A 25,866-nucleotide genomic window follows, 5' to 3' on the forward strand; every position below is an offset into this window, starting at 1 on the left:
ATTCAGAATAGCTAAATCTTGGAAGGAGCCTGTATGTTCATTAACAGATAAATGGATAAAGAAAATGTGGTATTTATATGCAGTGAAGTACTACTCTGCCATAAAGATAAACTAGTGTCATTTGTAGGAAAATGGATGCCCCTTGAGATCCTGTTAAGTGAAATCAGACATACAAGCTTAAATATTCCATGGTTTCTCTTATATGTGAAGCCCAAATTATAAATAAAGAGCAAAAGAAAAGACAGATAATAGGAATTAGGGAGACAGGTCTTTCTCAAACGGGAAGGGGATCAGACATGGAAGAGGAAAGATGGGATGAAAGAAGGAATTAAGATATGTTATGTACATGTACCAACTCCACACGAGGAGTGTAAACATTATATACTAATAAAAAATTTTAAAAAACAAGGTCTATTAAATTGCTCAAAAACAAGTGATTTAAAAACACATCTGGTATGTGTACATGCACACGCACACACATGCATCCTCGAACAGGATGAGGACTTTTCTGAATTAGGTAATTTGGGGAATTTTTATCAGCAGATTTTAAGAGTTTTAGTGAAAAAAAAATCCCAACGAGAAAAACTGAACTTTTTACTGTCTCAAAAAAAAAAATTTCAAGTCAAGTACAAAATGTGTATCGCCTGCACTCTAACCATTAAAGTTGCAGAAACAATGATGGTGTCTATACAGGAAGCCCAAGAGCTTCTGACCATTTCCTTTTGTTTGTGCTTCAGTGTTCCCATGAAAATTTTATATACGAGGCAAGACATACGGTTAAAACTGTTAGAACTTTTCCTGGTCCACTTTGTATTACTTAAGGGAATTTTTAATGAAATTCCAAAGAAACTGCATTGGATAACTAAGACTTTGTAAAATATAAGATGTTTTATGTCACCTCCTCCTTTTTTCTCTGTTCAGAACACTAAAACAACTTTCTAGGTTATTGTAGCAAGCCTGAAAATCATAAAGCAGTATGGGACCACGGAAAGTCTTCCAGCGCTCCTTTAGTTTCTGGGCATTTAAATTCCATCTAAATAATGGCACATTCACCAGCAGACCTGGTTCTAGCAACAAGACAGGCTCTATTGTTCATAAAATTAATGAATACTGGTGGTTTCCAATTATTTCTTTGACTTTTAAAACTGTGAGCCAGGAGGCTGAGCGGGGAGGATCACCACAAACTTGAGGCCAGCCTGGGCTACACTGGAAGTTCAAGGCCAGCCTGCACTACATAGCAACACCCTGTCTCAAATTAAATACGTAAGTCTAGGAAGGTCTGTGACCCACATTTCATATCAGTTTTATAAAGTTGCAACTGGGAATGGCCTCAATGTTGTCCACCATTCCTGAGAATCATTTGTTGCAAACATTCTTTCTTTGCTTACAAAGACAAAATGGGTCAGGAGCCCTAAAATTTAAGTTAAAGAGCTGAGAACACAAGTTATTAAATTCAGTTATTAAAAAAATAACTTAACAGTTTCCTTGCCCAGCTACTGGATAAATGACAGATATGTTCAATGCTCCCTTCTGGACAGCTGAAAAGACAAGATTTATAATGTACTACTTTATAGAAATATGGAATTTAGGCTAGATAGCCAAAGAATACAAAAGACATTATCTGCTTTTTAACAAAAACATGATAAAAAATACTAGCAAATTTATGTCACTAGGAAAAGGGTAGTCTACTGATAAAAGAGGTAAAAAGTAGAGATTTTAACCTCAAAGTCTGATTCATGCCTGAAGAATACAATTTTAAAGTCTATATAGATGAAGATCAAACATACTCTAGCTTTTTAAGGCAAAGCATACACACTCTGGAAAGCAATCTGGCAACATCTATCAAGACCTTCAAATGTGCTCATCAGGGTACTACTGAAAAATACATGCAACTTCAATCATGGTAGTGAAGTACTATTGTTGGCAGAAAGCCACTAATTATTGTTGTTATTTATTAAGATTCTAGAACCAGGGATGGATCAACAAACTATAGCCTGCAGGGCCAGTCCGGCCCACTGCCTGGTTTATAGGGCCCATTTCTAAATCACTAGGAAAAATATTTCATAACATAAAAATGTGAAACTCAAATATCAGTGTCTATAAACAAAACAAAACTATATTGGAGCACTGCCACGTTCAATGGCTTTGTATCATCTAAGGCTGCTCCAGCAGCAAAGGGCAGAGGAGGCAGACGCCATGTGTGCCGCTCTCACAGCTCTGTACCCCTCACTGCTCAGGGCAGTCTGACCTGCAAAGACACAGTTATACCTTGACTTTAAAAATGTTTTAAACACCACTAATATTGCCTTACCATAACATTTTTTTTTTAAAGTTCTAAAAGAAAAAAATCAAAAAAAGAAAAAATGGGCCAGGGATGTAGTTCAGTCGCGCCACACCTGCCTGCAAGCTGGGGGTGGGAAGAGAGGGAGAGGGACTTCCCTGTGCTTTTAAGGTGCAAAAGTATTGTGTTTCTTAGGCAGTGACATTAAGCTAAAAGAATACACTATACGTTTACAGACTAAGCACTCTACCATATCCTCACAACTACAAAAAAAGTCACAGAATTTAAAACAGAACAGCAGAATTTCTTCACAAAAATAAAGAACGAGTGACTGCAAGCAGTTTCCAAGTGGTTCATCTGCTAGCCAAGCCAGGAATGACATTACTACTAGCAAATTAATTAATTCATGCTCGATTTCAGCAGCCAAAGAAGTACATCCAGAGAAGAAAAAGACTACAGGCCAAAAGGTTTAAAGTGTTCAAAGCTTGAAGACATCAAGAACAACTATCTACTGTCAATTAAAAAGCAAGGCAAATGGTTTTGGTGGTTTTCCTTGACTCCTGAGTTTATTACCAATAGTGCTCAGTTGCTCTTTACCCAAGGGCCCAATGCCAAGTTTGATGTGCCCGAAGAATCACCCTGTATGAGTGGTCAGCATGGAAGAACTACATGTGAGAATATTTTAAACTAAGTTGAGAAAACAAACCAGTGCAACCTAAATCGGAATACTCTAGGGCAGTGGTGGCGAACCAATGGCATGTGTGCTGCAGCAGGCTGTTTGTATCACTGAAAGCTCTAAAAGGTTCATCACTGCTCTAGGGTTTTGCAACTAATGGTGGTAAAAACGAAGAGAGCTTAGCTGGACAATTATAGAAAGCTTGTGAAAAGGGTTATTCACTCATTATGCATGAAGAGGTACTCTGAGGAACTGATTTTTTTCCTGAACACCACTGTTAACCACTATTGTTGAACACTGGTTTTGGAATACTTCTGGGGAAAAAAAATGATGAGGATGAGAGCTCCACATACAAATTTGCAATGGACATATATTCCAAACTCCAGCCACAATTCCAGCAGCACTTTTCAGATCTCAAAGTAAGTGCAAAGGACATCTTATTTCAAAACCCACTGAACTATGAAAATAGTCTCCCCTTACCCTTCAACTGGAACTGGTGAATCTATAATGACATGCAAAGAGGCAACAAGGAGAAGAATCTAACATAATTCTACAAATGTCATCCAAGCAAAAACTATGTGTAATTAAATCATATGCTCATTTGGTAGTACCTGTATATGGAGACATTTTCTTTTACTTTTTCTTTCTTCCTTCTTTTTGTTGAGTGCTGGTAACAGAACCAAGGACCTCATGCATACTACACAAGCACTTTACCACTGAGCTATAACTCTAGCCCAGAGACATTTTCTAGGATAAAATGTACAGTATCATTACAGATCAGCATTAATGGATGGACCTTTTTTTTCCGAGACAGGGTCTCCCTATGTAGCCCAGGCTGGCCTCAAACTCAGGATCCTCCTGCCTCTGCCTCCCAAGTGCTAGGATTATAGGCATGTATGTGCCAGTCTGCCTAGATAAGAGCAAACATGTGCAACTGATTAGGAACATAAGGAAGCACTAAACATTGAAACTGAGAAGCAAAATGCACTTCTCCATTTTCTCCTTGGCAAGACCTATATTATCAAAACTACACATTTTTATTATTTTGAGTTTTATCAATAAAAAAATCTGGAAATCTATGTTTCCTCTTGTTACATAAATACCAATAACAGTGTTCTTCATTTTGTCTCTCACCATGTGAAGCCTAAAATGTAAGATCTGGCCCACTAGGAGAAACAATTTTCTGACTGCTATTCCATACCAATGTTTTGTTGTTATTTTTCTTTCTTTCTTTTTTTTTTTTCCTGGAGATAGGCTCTTGCTATGTTACCCAGGCAGGCCTCAAACTCCTGGGCTCAAGCAATTTTCCTGCCTCAGCCTCCCAAGTAGCTGGGACTACAGGCATGTGCCATCATGCCTGGCTTGTTCTAGTGGTTTTTATTCCTGGCAGTCATCAAGACTGCCTAATATACTTATTAAAAGTAAGATTCCCTGCTCTAAAATGAATCCACCAAGTCACAACCTTGGCAAACTCTGAGAAAAGTCATGTGATTCAGAAGTACTTTACGCATAGATTTTAATTGGGTGACATGGTGCATGTCTACGGTCCCTGCTACTCAGGAGGCTGAGGCAGGAGTATTGGAAGATAGAGACCAAACCGGAAAACTTAGACCTGGTCTCAAAAAATAAAATAAGAAAGGATAAAATGTAACTCAGTGGAGAAGCACTTGCCTAGCATGTATGAGGTCCAGGATTCAGCACAGCAATAACAATAGCAATAACAAAGGATTTTATATTAATTTTATCTTTAGGGGCTGACTGTATACCAAATTAGCTTTTGTAAAGCTTTGAAAAGATGCTGCAATATTAAGAAACTAGATTAAAATTTTAATTTAGTTTTCATTCTTCATAATTCAGCCAACTCTCACTGGGGGGGGGGGGGAGAGTGAGGAAAGAAAGAACAAAACCAATCTAGTCAGGCCTTCCTTCCTAGATTGGGGAGAGTAAAATTCAGTCAACATAGTTTTCCCTTTTCTTAAAATTTAATTTTCCCTTTTTAAAAACTGAGTTTGCATTTCAGATAAGCATCACACTCTTGAAGCTTATTTTCAAATATCTACCCCAGTCCACAGCCTTTAAGGTAGTTCTGAAATTTTGTGGTTAAACATTAACAAACCTGGTATTCCAGATGTAAAACTGTTAAGGTGCCAAAGCACAAATGAGAAAAATTATTAGGCTGCTAATTATATCTTAGCAACAGGACCCCAAGAAACTTGAAACCTGAATTAAACTTACAAAATTAATCTGCTTCTGTAACAGTCAATTTCAGTCACCCAGTAAGATGAAAAAAATAAGGATGTGGCCTCACTAATTCCCACCTTTCCCGTGTTGTTCTGCTCTGCATCCTTTTTCTTCCAATGTATATCCTGACTGCCACCAGCACTTTCCAGGGAGCTGCAGTCCCTTATAGTCTCAAACCTAGCCTCCTCTCTGAAAAATTTAAGGAGAGACAATATAAATTTTATTTTTTTAAAATGAAGCGGGGCTACTGACAGCTCTAACACTGAGTTCATCTGACAGAAATGTTAGGGCTGTTGGGGACACTGGAAGATCACTGACATAATTCAGTTGTGCTGTTCCACCAAAAAGTATTTACCAAGAACTACCTAAAATGGGAGAAAGTCTCAATTATGAGTGCTAAATGAGTGAGACAGCATTTCTTGTCTGAATTCTCTAGACAGTTTCAAGCGATCACACCAACATTATCTTTTTTTCTCTGTAAAACCATTTCTAATTAAAAGGAGCTTCCCTCTGCTTCCTGAAAATGCTCTGCCTATTCCTACCACGTCTGCCATCTCCTCACATCTCCCTCTACCTCACCTGAGGATCTTACTCCTATATAGAGAGAACAAAGATTTCAAGCTGGAAGTGTTCAGAGAACTAATCTTGGTCTCCATTTCATAGATGAAAAGCCCGAAGGTCAGTGAAGGTAGGTGGCTTAGTCAACAAAACTATTTTTTGTGGCAGAAATTGAAAGAAAACTACTGTAGTGGCAACAACTGAAACTCTTTGATTCAAAAAGGAGTTTTTCAGGTATATTGATTCTTAATCTACTTCTCTCCCCAACTTTACCACGATTTCCTCTTTATCTCCACTGCAACTTCTCAGTAATAATTCTGTATCTTTTGCACCGGTGGCTTATACCTCTCACAGCAGTTTATTTTATATGTAGTCCTGTATGTAAAAATCTAGACTCAAAGTCCTTTTGCTATACCTCTAGGTATCCCACAGTAGGAATATTGCCTTGGACATACCAATAGCTAAATAACCATCCGTCAGATTTTCTGTATTGTAATTTCCCTTCTAGGACATCCTGTTTCCATCTTATTATTTCTGCAAATGAGTATTACAAGCATAATATATTGAACAGAAATGTTTTTCGAGTAACTTTCACTAAATCCAGGTGTTTATAAAGATGTAAATAGTAACAGTAGAAAATCAAGAAATGAACTTGAATATATATGGCTAAGTTCTTCCAAGGCAGCAAGTGCACTACTTTTCTATGACTGAGTACTGTGAAGAGGACTATGGGCAGTGAGGGGAAGAGCCTATGCTATACAAGTAATCATTAAGTATTATCATCAATCAAAAAGATACACCATCAAAGTGATAAAGTATCATAGCAGTTCAGAGTAATATTCAGTTAGAATTTGGAAGAGGCAAAGATGAGGAATCTTCAGGATTTTTTTTTTTTCGCTGAACAGATTCAGAATATTTCAGAATACTCGTAAAGTTTCAGCAGATTCAAATTCCAAGTAATGACCAAGAAGAGCTGGTCCTGCACCAGGACTAGATCTCCAGAGGCAGTGAAGACCCACAGAATCTGAAAGGCTTTTTGTCACAGGCAATATATATCCTAATTATTAATACTCAGAAATTTGACAGATGTCAGATTCTGACAATGAGAATTTTAGGTAATATATAATAATACAATTAATTTAACGGATTATTTTACAGACTATGATCAAAGTCAGAAATGAGCTGTTCAAAAATTTGTGGCATTACCTAAAATAGTCTTTTAAAAGTAAATGTGAAATAGGAAGAAAAAGGGCAAAGGGGAGGGGGAAGTGGGAGGGGTAGGGGAAAGGAAAGAAGGGAATGGAATTAATATGAGAAAATGAAAAGATGGAAACAAAGTCTTTTTAAATAGGGAGGGATGGAGAGGTTGAAGGGAGGGCAGGGGAAGGGGGAAAAAAATAAGAACCAAGAGAGTATGTAAAGGTGCATATCTCCAATGATGAATGTCATTATACTGTATACCTAAAATGTACCAATAAAAGGATATACAAAAAAAAAAAAAGTAAATGTGATCATTCAAGAAGTATTAAAATTTGCCAGGGATTTAGCTAAGTGGTTCTGGTGCCTGCCATGCAAGCTTAAGGTCCCAAGTTCAATCCACAGTACAAAAAAAAAAAAGTATTAAAATTAAAAGAAAATTCATATTACCAAGATAATCAAGTAGTGAGAAATTTTCTTCTGAAATCTAAGTATACATGTGATTTTGAAAATGATAGTATGACTCAAAGATAACATCTAATTTCTCTATATACAGAACCGTCAACTAGCCAAGTGCTATAAAGAACAGAACACCTCCTGAAGTACTAAGCAGCTTCAAAAGAAACATTTGTGTACCAAAACAGCTAAATCCAATGGTTTAAAGGATTTACAAGCTAACCATTCACGTCTGAGCCTTCTATTTGCAAGCCTGAAATATTTGGCAGGATAAGAGCTAGGAGAAGAAACTAGGAAACTACACTCATCTTTTTAAACTGAACACTACCGTGAACTACTATTAACATAAGGTTTTTGTATACCTCTTAACGCCTTTAATTTCCATCAGCCTTAAAATCTCCAAATTCAAAATAAAATGGTTTCTGAATATTAGGATTCTCTAAGTATATACTTGAGGAAAATCTACTCAATAGGAAACTTACTAACCTCCCTTTAAAAGAGACCTGCAAGTAAGTTTTAGTAATGATTCACATTTGTATCACTAATAGTTTCAATCCTAAAAACATCTTCGTTAAGTCTCATCTAAATAAGGAGACTTTAGGATAATACTCTATGAGTACATTCTGTGTGATATAAGTCTTTCCATCCAGCATGTAGTTTTCAGCAAGAAATAAATGCCAAATATAAAGTACAAAATACAAAAGTCTATCCTTAAAGCTATTTAATGAATCAAGATTCTTCATTTTAACCTAAAATGGCTAGTAACAAAGGTAGTATTTCTTATTGAAGACTCAATTTTCCACCCTATCTATTCTTTATTGCGTCTCCACATGTTCAGATGAAAATACAGAATATATCATATTGCTCCACCCAAACTATTTGCCTAAAATCTAGGATTCTAACCTTAACTTGCAATCTGTAAAGGACAGTAAATACAAAACTAGCTTTGATTATATTTTAAGAATTTGTTAATTGTTTGGAAAACAATTGTGAAGTGACAAAAAAAACCTTAAAACCATCACAAATATTTGAAATAAACTAGACCTTTATAATGGATTCCTTATCTTTTCTCCCTTAAGTTTTATTTCAAAATACATGACAAAGGACTGCTTGAGAAGGTCGTACCATACTAGTGGCTAGCTTTACTCAGGGGAAAGCTCATAAAACTCCGCTCTCACAGCTTGGCAGGGACCAGTTTCACTTCTTTCATATCATGCCCTTCAACATTCTCTTCTTGCTTGGTTTTCACAAAGGGCTTATTTTATTGTTTCTTTTTTAATTTTTTTGGTACCAGGGATCGAACTCCGGTCCTTGCGCTTGTGCAGCAGGAGGTGAAACCACTGAGCTAAATCCCTGGCCCTATTTTATTGTTTCTTATCTTTGAGATCTTTTTTTGGTAAATTACTTTATTACTTCATTTTTTTCTAGGAAAAAAAAACCAAGTAGCTGAGGTGATGCATAGTACATATTTTTTTTTTTTGGTACTGGGGATCGAACTCTGGTCCTTGCGCTTGCGCAGCAAGGAGTGAAACCACTGAGCTAAATCCCCAGCCCCACAGTACATATTTTTAAGAGCAACACTGTCATCTTTATTATGAACTCATACAAAAAGTGCCAGCTTCATGCCTTTTTGTTCATGAGGAGCAAGACAGAAGCTACTTTCCTTCGCTTGTTAAATACATCAAAATTAAGCAGACACCCAAGTGAATGTCATTTCAAATTTATTGCTAGCATTTTCCATGTGCATCAGTAAAAACTTCCAAAAGAGCCAAAATCAGTCCATTATAGTATAAACTACTCAATCTGAAAACTGTTTTTCAAATTAAATCTTTCCAGATCTAAGATAGTTTATAATAGCATAAGTAGGATCTCCCAAAGAATATTATCTGCATCTAGTTTAGACAAAAATTGATTTCAATTCTTGCTAGTACAAAATTACGCTGTAAAACAAACTAGGGTGCAATATTAAAAATAAAAGATTTTGGCAGGGGATTTAGCTCAGTGGTTCCGCCACCTGCCTCACAAGAGCAAGGTCTTGAGTTCGATCCCCAGTACCAAAAAAAAAAAAAAGCAACAAAAAAACCAAAACCAAAACAAACCCAACAAAACACCACAAAAAGGACCTTATTTATTATAGAGAAATAGAGAAAAAAGTTTGTCATATGTCTAATAGCCATTTATAAATACATAAGTATCTTTTTTGTGGTTTTTTTTTTTTTGGTACCGGGGATCGAACTTGGGTCTTTGTGCTTGCAAGGCAGGCGGTGGAACCACAGAGCTAAATTCCCGGCCCTACATATGTATCTTTTATAAGCTATTCAATTTTATTATCTTACGAAAATAAAAGTACAAACTTTAAATGTGAGGAAGGTGTTTCATACTGCAGAGATGGGCTGGCCACATTACAAGTTACCTTTTAGCATCACCACATTCTATTCCTAACCATTTCCCATTTAAGTAAAAAATCTGCATCCATTTCTAAAGAATTCCTTGCTAGTCCTCTGAGGAAATCACCTCCAGGAAATGATAATGGTGCAACATTAAATGTGCAGGATATAAGGCTGTACAGAAAAGTTTATCTCAACATCGAATATTGCATTCAAATACCAGATGGAAATACACCAAAATGTCAACAAAGATGCCTTGGAGGGGTGGAATAGTGGCTAACTGAATGACATTTTTCAATGTTTTAAAATTCACACTTAAAAAAAAAAGCTATTTTGAATTCTAGTGCCCATAAGTCATTTCCTGAAAACACATACACAAATCACTTTTCTACTCTTCAATTTTCACTTATTACCATAAAGCTCAGCCTTGAAAAATTTCTGTGTTTTTGAAAACAGCCAATCTTGTACAATACCAAGAACATATAAAGAAATACGTAGCCAGAACTAGAACTCTTTAGTAATAAATTATTTGATTCTCAAAAATGAATGACCTTGGAGCCGGGGATTTAGCTCAGTGGTTTCGCCGCCTGCTATGCAAGCGCAAGGACCCGAGTTCGATCCCCGGTACCAAAAAAAAAAAAAAAAAATCAAAAATGAATGACCTCAATAAAAAAATGTAGTTTTCCAAAACAGAACATACTTCACAAAGTTTTAACTCCCCTGCTATCTACAACAGACAGCTTTATAAGAGTTCTTTGTTAATACCCCAGAGTCCTCATGAACACACACCAGATGCAAAGTTCTGCTCTATGACCTACCACACCCCACAACTCAAACATGATAATCAACACTAATTAATGAAGTAATTACATGCCTAAGATCACACAACAGCTGAGAGGAAAACCCAGAGCACTTTACTCTGGCTTAGTGTTCAATCCATTATCCCAAATTCTTATCAGCAGAAAAGTTCCACCCTGCTCACAAGGAACATTAACTACCTTCCTCACCTCACTCCCCAGTCAGTCTTGTCAGACAGCAAAGCAATGCAATCTGCAAATACTTCTAAATACTACTGAATGTGAAAATTGGCCCAGAATTTATTTTGTTATTACGAGAGGCAGGAAAGTATGGTAGTGAGCATCACACAGGGACTGGAGACTCCTGCACCTGAGTCTGCACCCTGACTTTAGCACAAAGCTAGCTGTGCCTGAATCTATGTCCTTAACCCCTGTGGACCAATGCTTCATGTACCAAGTGAAGTGAACAGGGCTACATGCTTTTGTAGGTCCTTTCAAGGTTAATAAAGACATCATGATTCTGCAAACGGAGTAAACAAACAGCATATCATCTGCCACTACTAGACTAGGAGCCCTGCTTAAGGCAGCAAGACAGGTAATTCACATGAGTTCTGGCTCCTGTACTCAACATGTATGTATGTTTTCTCCCTTGTCATTATTCCCTAAACAATAAAATGTAACAATTATTGGGCTAGGGATTTAGCTCAGTGGTTCCACCACCTGTCTCACATGCCCAAGGTCCCGGAGTTCAATCCCCGGTACCAAAAAAAAAGTAAGAACTATTTATATAGCATTTACATCATATTACATATCAGTTACCCAGAGTTAACAATATATGGAAGGATATGCATGGGAGGATGTTCATTAACTGTTGGCAATCTAGAGGTTATATGCAAATACCACAGTTTCTTATAAGACTTGAGCAGCCACATGCTCTGGGTACTAATTTCCTGTGGACATGGAGGAATAGGTGTACCAAGTGAAAAGCTCTTCTGTACTTAAGAGATCAACAATATTGTTAAATGATATTTAATTCTCCTGAGAGTGAGGGTCAAAGAAATCGATTAACATAAATGCAATGTTCTCTTGAACTTTAAAGAGGTCTGAAAAACCACAACCTGCTAAGCCAAGTGGCTGGAAGTGCTGCAAAAGGGAAATGAGAATAGTAAGCTTGACTTCAAATGAATCTTCCCTACTTCCTCACCTCTCTTCCCTCTGCCAGTCTGGCCTCCCCCGCATCACGCCACCTGCCAGTCAGCCTACATGAACCTCTTTCTCCCAAAATCAAGGAAGATGTCATTCTTCAGTCAACAGACCCATCTGTAGCACATGGCACTGCTGATCACACTTTTTCTTTTTGAAACACTTTTCTGGCTTCCAAGGCTTCACACATTTCTAAATTTCTCTCCTTTCTGGTCATTTTTGCTAGTACCCTCACCTCTGAACATTTTCAAAAGATAGGAAGGTTCCTTAAGACAGAGCTCCAGGGGCTGGGGATTTAGCTTAGCTCAGTTGCACTGTGCCTGGCTTGCAAGCGCAAGGTCCTAAATTCAATCCCTGGTAACAAAAAAAAAAAAAAGAAAGAAAAGAAAGAGCTCCAATCTTTTTCTCTTTGTATACCCTTTCTCTATATGCATTATACGCTTTTAAAAAACACCTGGAAAAAAATAACTCCTAAATTTCTATCTCTAATCCCAAACTCTGTTCTGAACTCTAGACTCAAACTGTCTTCTTGGTATCTCCACCTATATCACTCAAAGAGATCTCAACCTAATATATTCAAACTACATTTAATATTCTCTCTCAGAGTTTATTCCCACACAAGCCTCCAGCTCCATAAAAAGCACCAGCACCCACCTAGTTGTTAAAAGCCAGAAACCCAAGTCATGCATAACATATACCTTTTCCCCTTGCCCCGTATCTTTATCTATCAGAACCCTGTGATTTTCCTTACAAAACAGCCTTGAATCCATTTTCTTCTCTTTATCTCTCTGGCCACCACCTGCTGACAAGCTGCTCATCCTAACAGTCTCCTACTTTTGGGCCTGGGTAGCAACCACGACAGGCCCTGGCACTAAGGCTTTCCCCACTTCCCTCCAATTCCCACACAACAGCCTGAGTGATCTTGCCTAAAATCCTTTAGTAGCTTCTAAAGGCATTCAGGGAAACCTCAAACTTCTCAAAGCAGGCTATAGGCCTGTCAGTTACAGGCTGCTGCCTTCCTCCTGCCAGGTCAGACTCCTTCATGCTCTCCCCTCATGGGCTCTGGTTGCAGTTCCTGACAGTCAACAGCTTTTCTGACCTCACACACAGTATTTCTTCTGCTTGAAGAACTCTTCCTCCTCCTTGCCTGGCTGACACTTTCTTATCCATAGGGTCTTAACCAAGATGCCACCTTCTCAGACCAAGCTTTTGGTCTCTTGTTGCTTTTCTTCTTCAGAGCACTGATCACATATGTAATTATACACGTGCTTGTATCCCTATTTACTATAGGTTCCTCCAACTAGCATCTGAGACTGATGCAGAAATGACTTTCACTTGGTTTACCAGCAGCCTGCAAAGAGAGGCTGGTCTCATCAATAGATGTACAAGAGCATGTGACTGTGTAGATGCAGGCAGCTGCCTAGGAACTGTTACTAGACCAGGTCTCCAGTAATCTGCTACCCAGGGCTTTCCTGCCCTCACTCACTACTTTTTACATTCCAGGAGAAAACAATTCAGATTATTATGAAATTGGATAATTTTAAAGTAACATTCTAAATCTTAATACTTTCACAAAGAATATAGTTACGTATAAAAATAATCATATGGACATACATGGTCTTACTAAAATACATTTCTACAGAACAAATCTTTTAACCAACAGTTTACCCCAAGCACGGCTCAGGCACATGTCATTTCAATCAGTTAACTCTTATTTGCACAATATACACTCATATGACTGTTTTATATCAACTATTTTTTGTATACTTTTAAATTTAGAATGTTGTATTTGCCTTTGATGTTTCTAGTGAAATCTAATAAGTTCAAGTTATTTTCTTTTACCAATTTGTGTTTTTATATGTGAAAAATAACCTATAATTTTGTGCTACAATCTATAAAGTATATTAGATATAATTTTCATACTTCTGCAAGACTCAGTGATATTCTTTTACAATACAAAACAGACACATTTGGGACACTGAGACTGAACAGGAAGTGCCAAAAGATCTGCAAAAGAAAAAACTAAAAATGGGAGAAATGTTAGTATATCAGAGTAAAAGTCTGTGTTATGAAATGGAAAGACAAAAAAGACATGTCCTTACTGTCAACTACTAACGATACAGAAATGATAGAATTTGAAAATAAAACAAAACAAAAAAACTAAAAATATTCCAATAGTGGTCAATGATTATAATGCTATGGGAGGTGTTGACAGAGTTGACTAACCTTTAACAAGCTATCCTATGATCAAAAAGCAAGAAAAAGCTGGATGTGGTGGTGGTGCACACCTGTAATCCCGGCACTTGGGAGGCCGAGGCAGGAAGACTGCCACAAGTTCTAGGCCAGCCTGTGTTACAGATTTCAAGGGCAACCAGAACTACAGTGAGACCCTGTTTCAAAAAAAAAAAAAAAAAGCCAGGAAGAAATACGATAAAACATTTATGTAACCTTCTGTACCAAATAACATGGAACAACGTTTGATATTTATTCACATCGAAGGGGTTCAAAAAGTCATTTACAATTTAGGTTAGGTCTCACAGACAAAGTAATTGAAAAACACAGGATAGTGAAATGCCAACCAAGACATCCATCATTGACATCTTCACCATTAGGTTAGTGGGTAGACATCTTATTAAAATTATATCCCCTAGCAAAAAAGGAAAGGCCAACACATCAGTGTAAAGTGTGTTGTTAAGGAAAGACATTAATTCAAAAAGAATTCAGAAAGAGACTAAATTCTACTGTCCAGATTGTATACTGAATGTTTTAGAATATACCATACATAGAAAAATCTGACAGTAGTGTCATTTATATTTCCTGTTGTAAAAATTAATAAAAAAATAAGCAAGTTTTGATCATCCTGTATTTAAATAATTGGACTGGTAACTGGTTAAATAAAACACTCCTTTTTCAAAAGAAACACATCACACATTAAGACCAAATGTGCAAAACACTACAACAGGGGAAATGTTGGTTCTTTTACTAAACTATAATATTAACCTTAAAATTGGTTCATTTAATCGTAACATACCATCATTAAAAAGTCAAGAAAAAAGCCAGGTGTGGTAGCACATGCCTGTAATCCCGGTACTTAGGAAGCAGAGGCAGGAGAATCCTAGGAAGTTTGAGGTTAAACTGGGCCACACAGTGAGTTCCAGGCCACCCTGAACTACACAGTGAAACCCCGACTCAAAAAAAAAAGCAAGCAAGCATAACTCCTCTTATAGCCTAGAATTGAAATGTTGATATCTACAAGGTAACAGTTTAAAGTCCCTATCATATTTTAAGGCTATAGCAAATAAGGACACTTTTACTGTAAAAGTGGCAACCGGGTAACAGCTAAATATAGCATATCATTTGTACTGTGATATTTCTAACTAAATTGGCTAAAATATATAATTTTTTTTTTTTTAAAAAACAAGGTTTTGCTATGGTGCCCAGGCTGGCCTCAAACTCCTGGGCTCAAGCAATCCTCTTGGCCCAAGCTTCCTGATAGCTTGAGACTAAAGGTCCTGGCCAGCAATCTTGGTTTACATTATTCTTTTTTACAATTTCCATTAGGATAAATAATATTTGTGGCTTCATATTTAATTAGATTTATAAAAATCAATACAATGAATTTAGAGACCATCTTACGCTTGAATAGCAATTTTATTTGTCTAAAGTATATTCATGTACATCTTCCCATATGTCAGGCCACAGCAGAGTTGGCCTGGCAATAACCTAGCTGTGATTCTAGCAACCAGGAAAATCTGGGGCAACTGGTCATTGCTAGTAGCCTCCCTGAGTTCTTCTTTTACTTAACATCAATGACTAGATACCATCAAACTACATATTGTATGGGGCTGGGGATTTAGCTCAGTGGTTCGGCTGATTGCCTCGCAAGTGCAAGGTCCCAAGTTTGATCCCCGGTACCAAAAAAAACCACAACTACATATTGTGGGGCCTAAATAGAAACTACATGATCATATAAGATGATGGATTTTCTATATATAGTAACTTACACTGAGCCAATTTACTCTACTTAATAAAAAATAATTTTAAAAAGTTATCCAAAGAGTAGGAAAACAGTAATCAAGGTATTAAAAAGAAAAGCAAAAAGTCCTTCACTCTATTATGCCCTTTTACAAGTTAAATATAGCTGCCTTGGCTCCAAAAACCCAAAGACACTGTTACACCTTTTTGGGGGCAGAGCAGTATAGAAGAGTTTTGTTTGTTGGCTAACATTGTTTTCTAAATGCTAAAATCAACGTGTTGGGTTTTTTTCCCTGTAGGGGAGCATATTTGAAATCTGTTTATTTTGCTCCCTGAGAAAAAAGTAGGAATTTTCAGCTGGGCTAATGTTGTTTACTTGGTTTTATAAAAAATGGTGAGAAGCTTGGACAGCTCACAAAAGAAGCAATATGCAACCTTAAAAAATCATTCTGTATTTTATGAACATTAGAAACTTTTTTTTACCTTGGAAATGAAGGCCAAATACCTTCTTAAGCTGAGTGCTCATCAGGCCTCTGCCAATTTACAGGCAGGGAAATGGCAGAAAGGGAAAGGCAGACACGTGTATATGCAGTGTAGAGGTGCCAGGCACTCAGACAAAGGTGAGGAAGAGCAAGGGAAAGCACATTCATTGGGAGGGGCAGGGCACCTGCGCCCACACCAAAGATCACCTCACCACGCCTTCAGGAAGGACACAAGGATCTGCCCCATTCTGCTGCACAACTAAAGCATTTCAGGAACACAATCATCTAATGATTAAGTAATTCTGGCTAGAAATCTCTGAAATGTGAAAGATCAATAGTGGTCAGTTTCACTATACATCTATATACTACTTCATTATTATTTTTCTTTTTTTGGTCCAGGGGATTGAACTCAGGACCTTGCACTTTCGAGGCAGGCGGTGGAACCACTGAGCTAAATCTCCAGCCCACTACTTCATTATTTTTAAAGCATTTTAGTTTTCATTACAGGTTGAGCATCTAAAATTTGACTATTAAAAAATCTGAAATAAAAAAAAAATCTGAAATGCCTTGAAATCCAAAACCTTTTTGAGTGCTGACATGACACAAGTGGAAAATTCTATACCTGACATCATGTGGACAGGTCACTGTCAAAACAAAGGCACACCAGAAATATTGTGAGATTGCCCTCAGGCTAATGTGTATAAAGGTATATATGAAACAAATGAATTTCATGTTTACACCTGGGTCCCATCCTGAAGATATCTCATTTTATATATATGCAAATATTTAAAAAGCTGAAAAATCTGAAAGCCAAAAACTTCCAGACCCATCATTTAGGATAAAAGATACTCAATCCATATGAAATTTTATTCTTTAGAATTGTAGAATTTGCAAACTGCAGAATTTGCTTTAAAAATCACTTATAAATACATATAAGGATTAGCCACAAAGACTTATTACATATAAAATGATGTTTGTTTGTTTAAAAAGGTGCTGTAAAGAAATGAGCCAGGCCTGTTGGTGCACCCCGGTAATCCCAGCACTCAGGCTGAGGGAGAATTGCAAATTCAAGCCCAGTCTAGGCTATTTAGCACAAACTTGTTTCAAAATAGAAAACAAAAAGGGGCTGGGAACATAGCTCAGTATGAAGGCTGGGTTCAATCTCCAGTAACAAACAACAACAAAAAAAGAACCACTTCACAAAACTTCAATCTGAAAATCAAGCAAAGCGATACTAGAAGGCAACAGGAACCAATGTAGCAATCAATACCTCAAGTCTCTCTCTGTTATGTGATCTTCTTAGATAAAATATAGGGTCTGACAAATATGTAAGTCATACATTCTGGATTTACTCAGAATTCAAGGTTTTTATATACTGGTAATCAAGTTCAGAGGGTGAAACAAATCAAAGCTTATAGTGCTTTTTTATTGAGTGCTCTCTTTTTTATAAAGCTATTTATGTGCATATGCATATTAGGAACATTAATAGCTAATTTAGTACTGGCTATGTCATTATATTTGTCAGGTACTGTGCCAAGGGGATTAGCTTTATATGGATCATCTCATGTAATCCTCGTAACAACTAGTTCTACTAAGTTCATTAATGGACCTCATTTTACACTCAGAAACAGAAATTCAGACAGGCTCAGGGATTCACCCAAGCTCAACAGTGATCGGCAGCCAGGACACAAATTCCAGTTGGTTGCTTGTTCCACTTTTATCCCAGAGCACAATGGAAAATCACACCAAATTTTAAGGTGATCGTACTAAAACCATATGTAAAAAATTTACATATATATAAATTATACATAAATTTATATATTAATATTTATATATTTTATATATACAATATGTAAAAGAAAACATGAAACCTGAAAGTGGTTACTTTTAAATTTGTATGGAAGCCAGGGATTTAGCTCAGTGGTTCTGCCACCTGACTTGAAAGTGCAAGGACCCGAGTTTGATCCCCAGTACCAAAAACAAAACAAAACAAAATTAAATAATATCACTTAAATTTGTATGGAAGATAAAGGTTTAAAAAACCCACACATACAGCATAACTATGTACCCAGTTCTTACTTTAGCCAAAAAACAAAATAAAACAATGAAGAGTAATTCTACCAAAGTACTCTGCATCTACTGCAGACTAGATGAGGATGAAAAAATTCACTCATTAAACTGATTTAAAAATCTTTTTTTTGGTACCGGATATCGAACTCGGGTCCTTGCGCTTGCGAGGCAGGCGCCGGAACCACTGAGCTAAATCCCCGGCCTCTAAAAATCTTTTTGATTCATTTTTCCAAAAGAAGAGCAATTAAATTTGAAAGATTAACAACTACCATCATTGCTACAGATCAGTAACTTTGGCCAAGTCCACTAAAGTCCAATTCTCAAAACAAAACTATTTCTTTGATCCCTATCAGCCCATTCTAATGCTGCTGTTGTTCATGCTGCTATACTCTTTTGAAAAAAGGGCATCTTGTGAAAAAGGCTCAAAATACAGACCAGTGGTGGCAAACCTATGGCACGCATACTGCAGCAGGCTGCTTATCACTGAAAGCTCCAAAAGGTTCACCAACACTAATGTAGACAAAGGTTAATAGGATGTAGTTAGGGAATAAAATGAAGTACTTCCAGGCAATAAAAGCCACTGCTAATGGAGACATACACATTTTTTAAAAACTAGGTTGTTTCTTGGGCCCGGGGATTTAGCTCAGTGGTTCTGCCGCCCGCATTGCAAGCAGGAGGATCCGATTTCGATCCCCGGTACCAAAAAAAAAAAAAAAAACTAGGTTGTTTCTAACTGAAAAATATGTGACATGCCGCAATCTGAAGTACTCATAAGCAGTATGAAAACTGTGACATAATTACATGAGAAGCATTTCAAATAAGTTCATAAAAGTAAGTGTTCTACTATCCTTTTCCCCGAAACAAAAGCAAATCTGTGTAATTACATAAAAGATAGGTGCTGATTTCCAAATGACACTTCACTGGAAAAATGTACAGCTGCCTCTCAGCTAACTGGTTGTCATTAAACTTCTACTTTTCAGAAAATAAAAACCATGTGCACTGATGAACATCAGCTGAGGATCCCTACTACAGTGAACTTTCAAAGAGGGGAAGATTCAGACTGAGACTTTACCAAGGCTATAAACAGACAAGATGAACTCCACCACTCAAGAGTAAATTGACCATTAAATGTCACTTAAGTCTATTTCTATCCTAACTACTGTATAGGTTAGTTAACAAAGCAAAAAAGGGATAGTACAAGAAAGTTCATAACAGAATTATGTGACTACTACTGAAAAACTAAATATCCTTAATAAACTGCTAGACCTTAATAGAGAGACACTAAATGACTGTGTGGGTGGTTGGAAAAGGCTGAGAATAAAAGGACAGAAGAATAACCCACAGATATAATGCTGAAGTGCTTACAAAATGGTTGTAGCCAGTGCTATGAACCAGGAACCAGCAGATTAGGGTTCCAGTATGTACTATACTATCATTCAAGGAATCTATGCCTCAATTTATTGGTTAACTGACTGTGGTGCTGGGAATTTAGTTCAAGGCCTTGTGCATGCTGGGCAAGTGTTCTACCACTAAGCCACAGCCCTAGCCCACGGCTTTTTAAAAAAAAGGATGAAATGATAATATGTATGGTAGGGCTTCAAAAAATATAAAGCAATGCTACTATTATAAACATTATAGGTATTGAGCAGTGATTACAGTTATCAGCACTGTAAATTAATTTTCTGAAGAAACTGGTACTTGTTTGGGGCTAATATGAGTAGATACCCCAACTTGCTTGGGCTGTTGCCTAACTTGTAAAAGATGAACAAGGAACATTTCATGCATGGAGTCCTTAGACTGTTATGTATTTTTTAAAGTAAGCTCACAAACCTTTTCTCCTGGATTAGATCCACAGTCTAGGTGAAGAGTCCTGAAACTGCTAGCTTTCAGAACAAAACTATTTCCTTGCTCCATCTTTTCATTGTTTAATAAACATTTTCAAAGGAGCATAAACTGCTGCACCACTAGCTTTGTTTAGCATAAAGGTAATACAGAAAGCAGCACAGCATTTTACAGTTCCTCCTTAGCCTAAAGAGCCACATATCTTACAGCCAAGTTTCCATCAAAAAAAAAGGAAGAAAAAAGAAAAATGTCAACATAATACATCAAGTGACTGCATCTGTTTATGAAAGCCCACACACGCGCACACACACACACCCTCACAAAGTTGTATGAAAACTATAAGCTTATGCCAAAATATCCTTTAAAAAGATGGGTTTCCAAGATAAAACTGGATAAAATGTAAGCACTCTGACATCTGATCAAATTCTCCAAAAGGAATTATACCTATAGATACTTGAATTTTAAGTCTTTACTATTGCTAATGTTATACATAATCCTTGTGCTATATAAGTTGAAAGATTTTACCCTAACTGGAAAATCAGCAGACACCCAATAGGTTTTAGTAACTAGAAGTCAGTCTTGGCTTGATTTTCAGTCAAAAAAACCAAAAAACCAAAACAAAAAACCAGATTCTCCAATAGAAAACATATTTTATAACTGAAAATAGTAACTGATTCATTTTCTAAAGCAAATTCCAATTAATATTTAAAAAAGACAAATGACTCTGATTCTATTACACATCATAGAGCAAATAAAAATATTTTAGCCAAAACAGAAGTTTTTGAGTTTTGTTTATTAGGTACTCTGTTCCCTCAGATGCTAAATAATTACTTTATTAAGCAGATTGAGGGGAGACTCTGCTGTCTTCATGAATAAACTACCTTATCAGCTTGGAGAAGATAAATCTCAAGCACAAACTGTCCATTTGAATAAGAAAAATGAAGTCTAACTAAAGGTACCACGATTAACAAAATAGTTTTGGTTTCAGGAATTGCGCAGACAGACTGGCCGTTACAGGAAGCTGTATTAATGCTGACAATGTTAAACTGTTTACAGAAACTAGGAAGTTGTGGGGTGTTCCTTCCACTGTCACACACACTGTCTTGTCCTATACAACCAGCACTGGTTATACTCCTCAATAAGCAATTGTAAACAAAATCCAGTTGGCAGTGACTCCCAGCCATTTTGCTAAGTTTGATCCACACTGCCAATTACTGCATATCCCAGCCAATTCTTGACCTATTTCTTCAGTCACCAAGTTATCAAATTCCCTGTTAAATGGGAAATTTTTCTAAAGACATTAGTGCAGTGGCAAGCCTGAATGCACAGCTAAAGTAGGGTATTACGAATATTTAATCCAACATTAAGAGAGACTACTTAAGATATATTATCCTCACTGTGCTAGTTTACACATAGAAAGGTACCCTGAGATTTAAGAAGACCATGAATCTTGTATTTTCCTTTTCCACAGTATGCTATTTAGTTTACCCATAAGGGAACTAAACAGAAAGGGAAATGTTTGCCTTTGGGAACTTGAGAAAGAAAGAAAATGGTTTGTATCTAAAGTTATTACTAACAAATGAGTGGCCTTCTGAGGTATCACTACCTAGCCCTTGTCCAAAAAATTGACTAAAGGGCAGTCAGTCACTCATGCAAAATGTAAGTTACAGAGAACCTTAAAAATCACCAGTATTTGTTTTTAAATTTTAATTTGCATTAAGGAGTTTAAAAAATCAATCATTAGTTGAAACAAAAAGACTTAACTTCAGTTACTATATCTGTGAACTCCTCCCATTTTCCAATATTTTTCTATCCAAAATTCAAACATATGCGTTGTTAAATATAATAGAAAAACAAAAATTTTAAGAAAACAAATTATGGTTATATAACACAAAGATCTCCCATTTCCTGAAAAAAAAAAAGCAACAAATTAGTATTTAGGAGTACAGTAACTTATATTTCCCAGAATAAACAATGCAGAATGTTTCTCTTTTTTTCTAGAAGACACTTTGTAGTTCAGAATGTCTGAAAGATTGAAGAAATAAAGTTAAGTCCCAGGCCTTATTCTAATGGAAGAGAAAAAGACAAAGCATTCCAAAAGAAGGTTCCATGTTAATGAGGAGCCAAACAGAAAAGTAACTCTAATGCACATGCCGGCTAAGATGAGTATAAGTAAGGACACGTTGGAGACCACAGGGCACACAAATACATTGAGTCTGCATTTGAGGCCTGAGGAAGCTCCAGAGACGTGGCCCATAAGGCATGGGGTAAGCTAGAGGAGCTGGAACAAATTCATCCAAATCACCTATGGCTGTATGGTACAAATACAAATCACTGGGTCTCATCTCAGATTCCTGAGCCAGATCCTCACGTGAAGGAAGTTTGGGAATCTGCTCATTTTAATAAGCATTCCAGTTAAATCTGATGCAAGGGACCCATGGACCACATTTAATCACATTAAAATTTGATTACTGCTCCAAGGGAAGGGTAAGAGCTAATGTAGAGGATATGATAAAGAAAAATCCTGACAGAGATACTATATGAAGAGAGCTATGGAAGCAGAAAATCAGGGCATGTGAGAATTAAAAAGGTTATAGGAAACATCCAATAGCCTAATGAAATATTGTTGGAATCACCATGCCAACCACCACAGAAAACCCAGAGAGTAAAAATCGTTAATTCAACTTAATAATCAAGCACCTACTACATGTGCCAAGTACGATAAACAATGCCTAGATACACCCAGGAGAAGAAAAATCCCCATCATCAGTTTAAAATTAGATCTTGTCCTGTTCTTTTCTGGTCTCTCCACTTTTTATCAAAAAGAAAGTATTTCTGAACTTTCCTTTTTAAGCCTTTGAGAACTTGTGCCTCGAAGCACTAAGTGGCTCACGTCAAGAACATGGAGGTCCTTATCCTGAGTAGTTTTACCTATTTGCTCTTAATGAAAAAGAAACTTAGGGATCTGTCTCAATAATGATGATCCTTGATAGGAGGCTAAAATGTGAAAGTCCAGATTTTTTAAAATTTCAGAAGAAATGGATACAGAACTTTCCCATAGGGAACTTTCAGGTATACAGATGTTCACCTATTCATTTAATATGTACTGGATGCTTATTACAAATGGCTCTTTCCTCCCCTACACCTTGGAAAGATGAATAATAGCTTAAGGTGCAAAGTGTAGTATGTCTGAGAAAAATAAACTAAGGAGAATGAGCAACACCTATAACCTGGAGGGATGGTGCAGGAAGATGAGAAGGGACATGGGAAGGAACCCAGCCAAGCAGGTCCACCACACCTAACATAACAATACTGACCAAAGATCAAAAACCAACCAGAACTCTGGGAATTGGATGAGAGTCACTTGTCAAGTTAAATTCATAATATTCAACATTGCCAGCTACTCAGTTTTAACAGAAATGAGCCAGTCCCTTTTAGAAATGAACAAATTATTTAACAAGACATATACATGAAAGAGAACTATGCAAGACAGCACATAATCAGTTGCTGGTTATATTGTACATATAAAAGCCATAATTCGGAGAGAATAAAGATTAAGATGTTAGTTTAAAAAAAGATACCATGATCACTTTTCCAGAACTCTGAAGAGCCGAGACTGCCTCTGAGCACAGGCTGGTGGCTGTACATCCTAGTGTAGCCACACCCATAAACGTGGATCATTTTAATGTGACAACATCAAACAACTTTCTGAGACCTACTTTTAACTGTCACTTTATTTTAATTATACTACAGTAGCACACTTCAATCTGAACTACCTCCAAATTGCATACAGACTAGATTGCTACCATTGATAGAATCTTTCTGGTCTTTGGCAAATAAATCGAGAATACAATCAAACATTTAAAATTAAATTACAAAAAACACTTCATTAAAAATCTGTCTCTATTATTTTTGTATACTTAAACCTGTAATGATCAAATTATTTCTTTTCCATCCTTTTTTCAATCCTGTGTAAGGGCCAAGAATTTTATAGTCAGTCTTGTTCAAAACCAAAGATGAAAAATAAGTATAAAATAAAATCTGTTTCCCATGTGAAACAGAGGCACAACAACAAAAGAAACTAGTATTTTGTATTTAAATAAGGAACACTATAAAATTTGTTGAGGAGCCTTAAAAAAAACACAAAATGCAAAGATTAAACTATATTTAGTCTTAAACATTAAAGATTCTAATCTCTGTATCAAACTAATCTGTATTATGAAGTGATTAAATAGTATGCTTAAATAACTAGGCTCAGTTACTAAACTCTTATTCCAAGAATAAAAGGTCAAGTTCTGTAGGATAAATACTATTACTATGGTTAGGAGAAAATTAATTCCAATAAAATAACAAAATTAAAAGTGCCAAAGGAAATCACTGTAACGTTACTTTCAAAAAAGAAAAATGATCAATATTAATAGGTTCATTAAATCTATGCAGTTTACTTGCTTAGGAAAAGCTCAGACAGCAATACAAATATCTAAGGCTACAATTTTGGATAAATACATTATATTGTGGAAATCAGTTAAAAAGTGTGCTAACTCATATTACTCAATGTCATTAAAATAAAACCACATTTTAAAAGAACAAACATCTTACCAGCTGGAATTCTCTACGCCGGTCATAGGCATTCTGTATGCCGCTGTCCGCCCATAAGGCTCTTATAGCAGGAAGATATTGTAAAAAAACTCCAGTTTCCACCATTCCTTTTGCAGCCATGGGAGCCCGGGTATCAAACGCCATCAACTTGTCTCCATGGAGCTGGTTGTCATCATCTCCCCAAGGGATATGAAGCTTCTCTCGGGCATCTACCAGCACTCTCATACCTTTGTTTAAAAAAAGTGTGGGAAGAGTCATTAAATATTATCGTGAAGTTTTATTCCAGCATAATAATCTTAAATTTTAAACTACTCAGACCCATCTCCTCCAAAAACAGAGACAGATATCAAAACACCCTTATCATTAAAAAACAAAGTGCCCACCATGTTAAAACTGGAACTGTGAAAAATAAGTACTATTAAAGCAACTGTTCTATCTGAAAAATTTTAACATGTTGCAATTCATAAAATAATTTCTGGGGCAGAAGGTGGTTAAAACCAACCTGGGGGGCGGGGGGAAGTCATACTACACAGCCCAATACCCAGGCTCTGAAGACAGCTGCAACCCAGAATGCATGAGCTTGCCTAAAAGACAATTACTTACGGAACCCTAAGAAAAACATTACTGCGTTCAGTTTGTTCACACAGCACCCTACCCCCAATACCAAGTCTTCTAGAAATACATTCAAGGTTCAAAAATTTCTTCCAAATCAAGCTTCAAATCAGTGAAGGTCACAGGATAGGGTTACATTTCCCTAAAAGGGAGGAGTACCAACTGAAAAAAGACCGAAAAACAGATTTCAACTCACAGAGGTTAGTTCAAACTCAGTGTCTGTATCACTAAACTGTTACTTTTGGCCCCTGTTAACAGTCTATTAGGAAGTCATTTGTTTGGATAACTGGAAAACCATTTTCCTTTCAATTTTCTGATCATGCCAACTCAAAATGCTGGATGGCTAATGACTTATTTCCAATGCTCAAAGTAGGTCATACTCAGGACCCAATATGCATTAAGAACCAGGTGTTCACCTGGCTCATGGTTAACGTGTTGACTCTATTCATTAATGTAATTCCTAAAGTTCAACTACCCTAGGGGATATAAA

The 25,866-nt window shown here is 36.6% G+C and overlaps 1 protein-coding gene across 2 annotated transcripts in view; it reads right to left on the reverse strand.

Moving 5' to 3' along the window:
• The window catches only part of Gna13 (G protein subunit alpha 13), a 44,283-nt gene that overhangs the window by 16,565 nt on the left and 1,852 nt on the right, over positions 1-25,866 (reverse strand). For both annotated transcript variants that reach the window (XM_004870274.4, XM_021248585.2), the window contains exon 2: positions 24,765-24,991. In XM_004870274.4, the coding sequence (XP_004870331.1) occupies positions 24,765-24,991 (227 nt within the window). The remainder of the gene's footprint in view (positions 1-24,764; positions 24,992-25,866) is intronic.

The sequence above is a fragment of the Heterocephalus glaber genome, unplaced genomic scaffold (assembly GCF_053883595.1).
Source record: "Heterocephalus glaber isolate CG9 unplaced genomic scaffold, H.glaber_assembly_v1.0 deba00000937, whole genome shotgun sequence".
In the NCBI taxonomy this organism is placed as follows: domain Eukaryota; kingdom Metazoa; phylum Chordata; class Mammalia; order Rodentia; family Bathyergidae; genus Heterocephalus; species Heterocephalus glaber.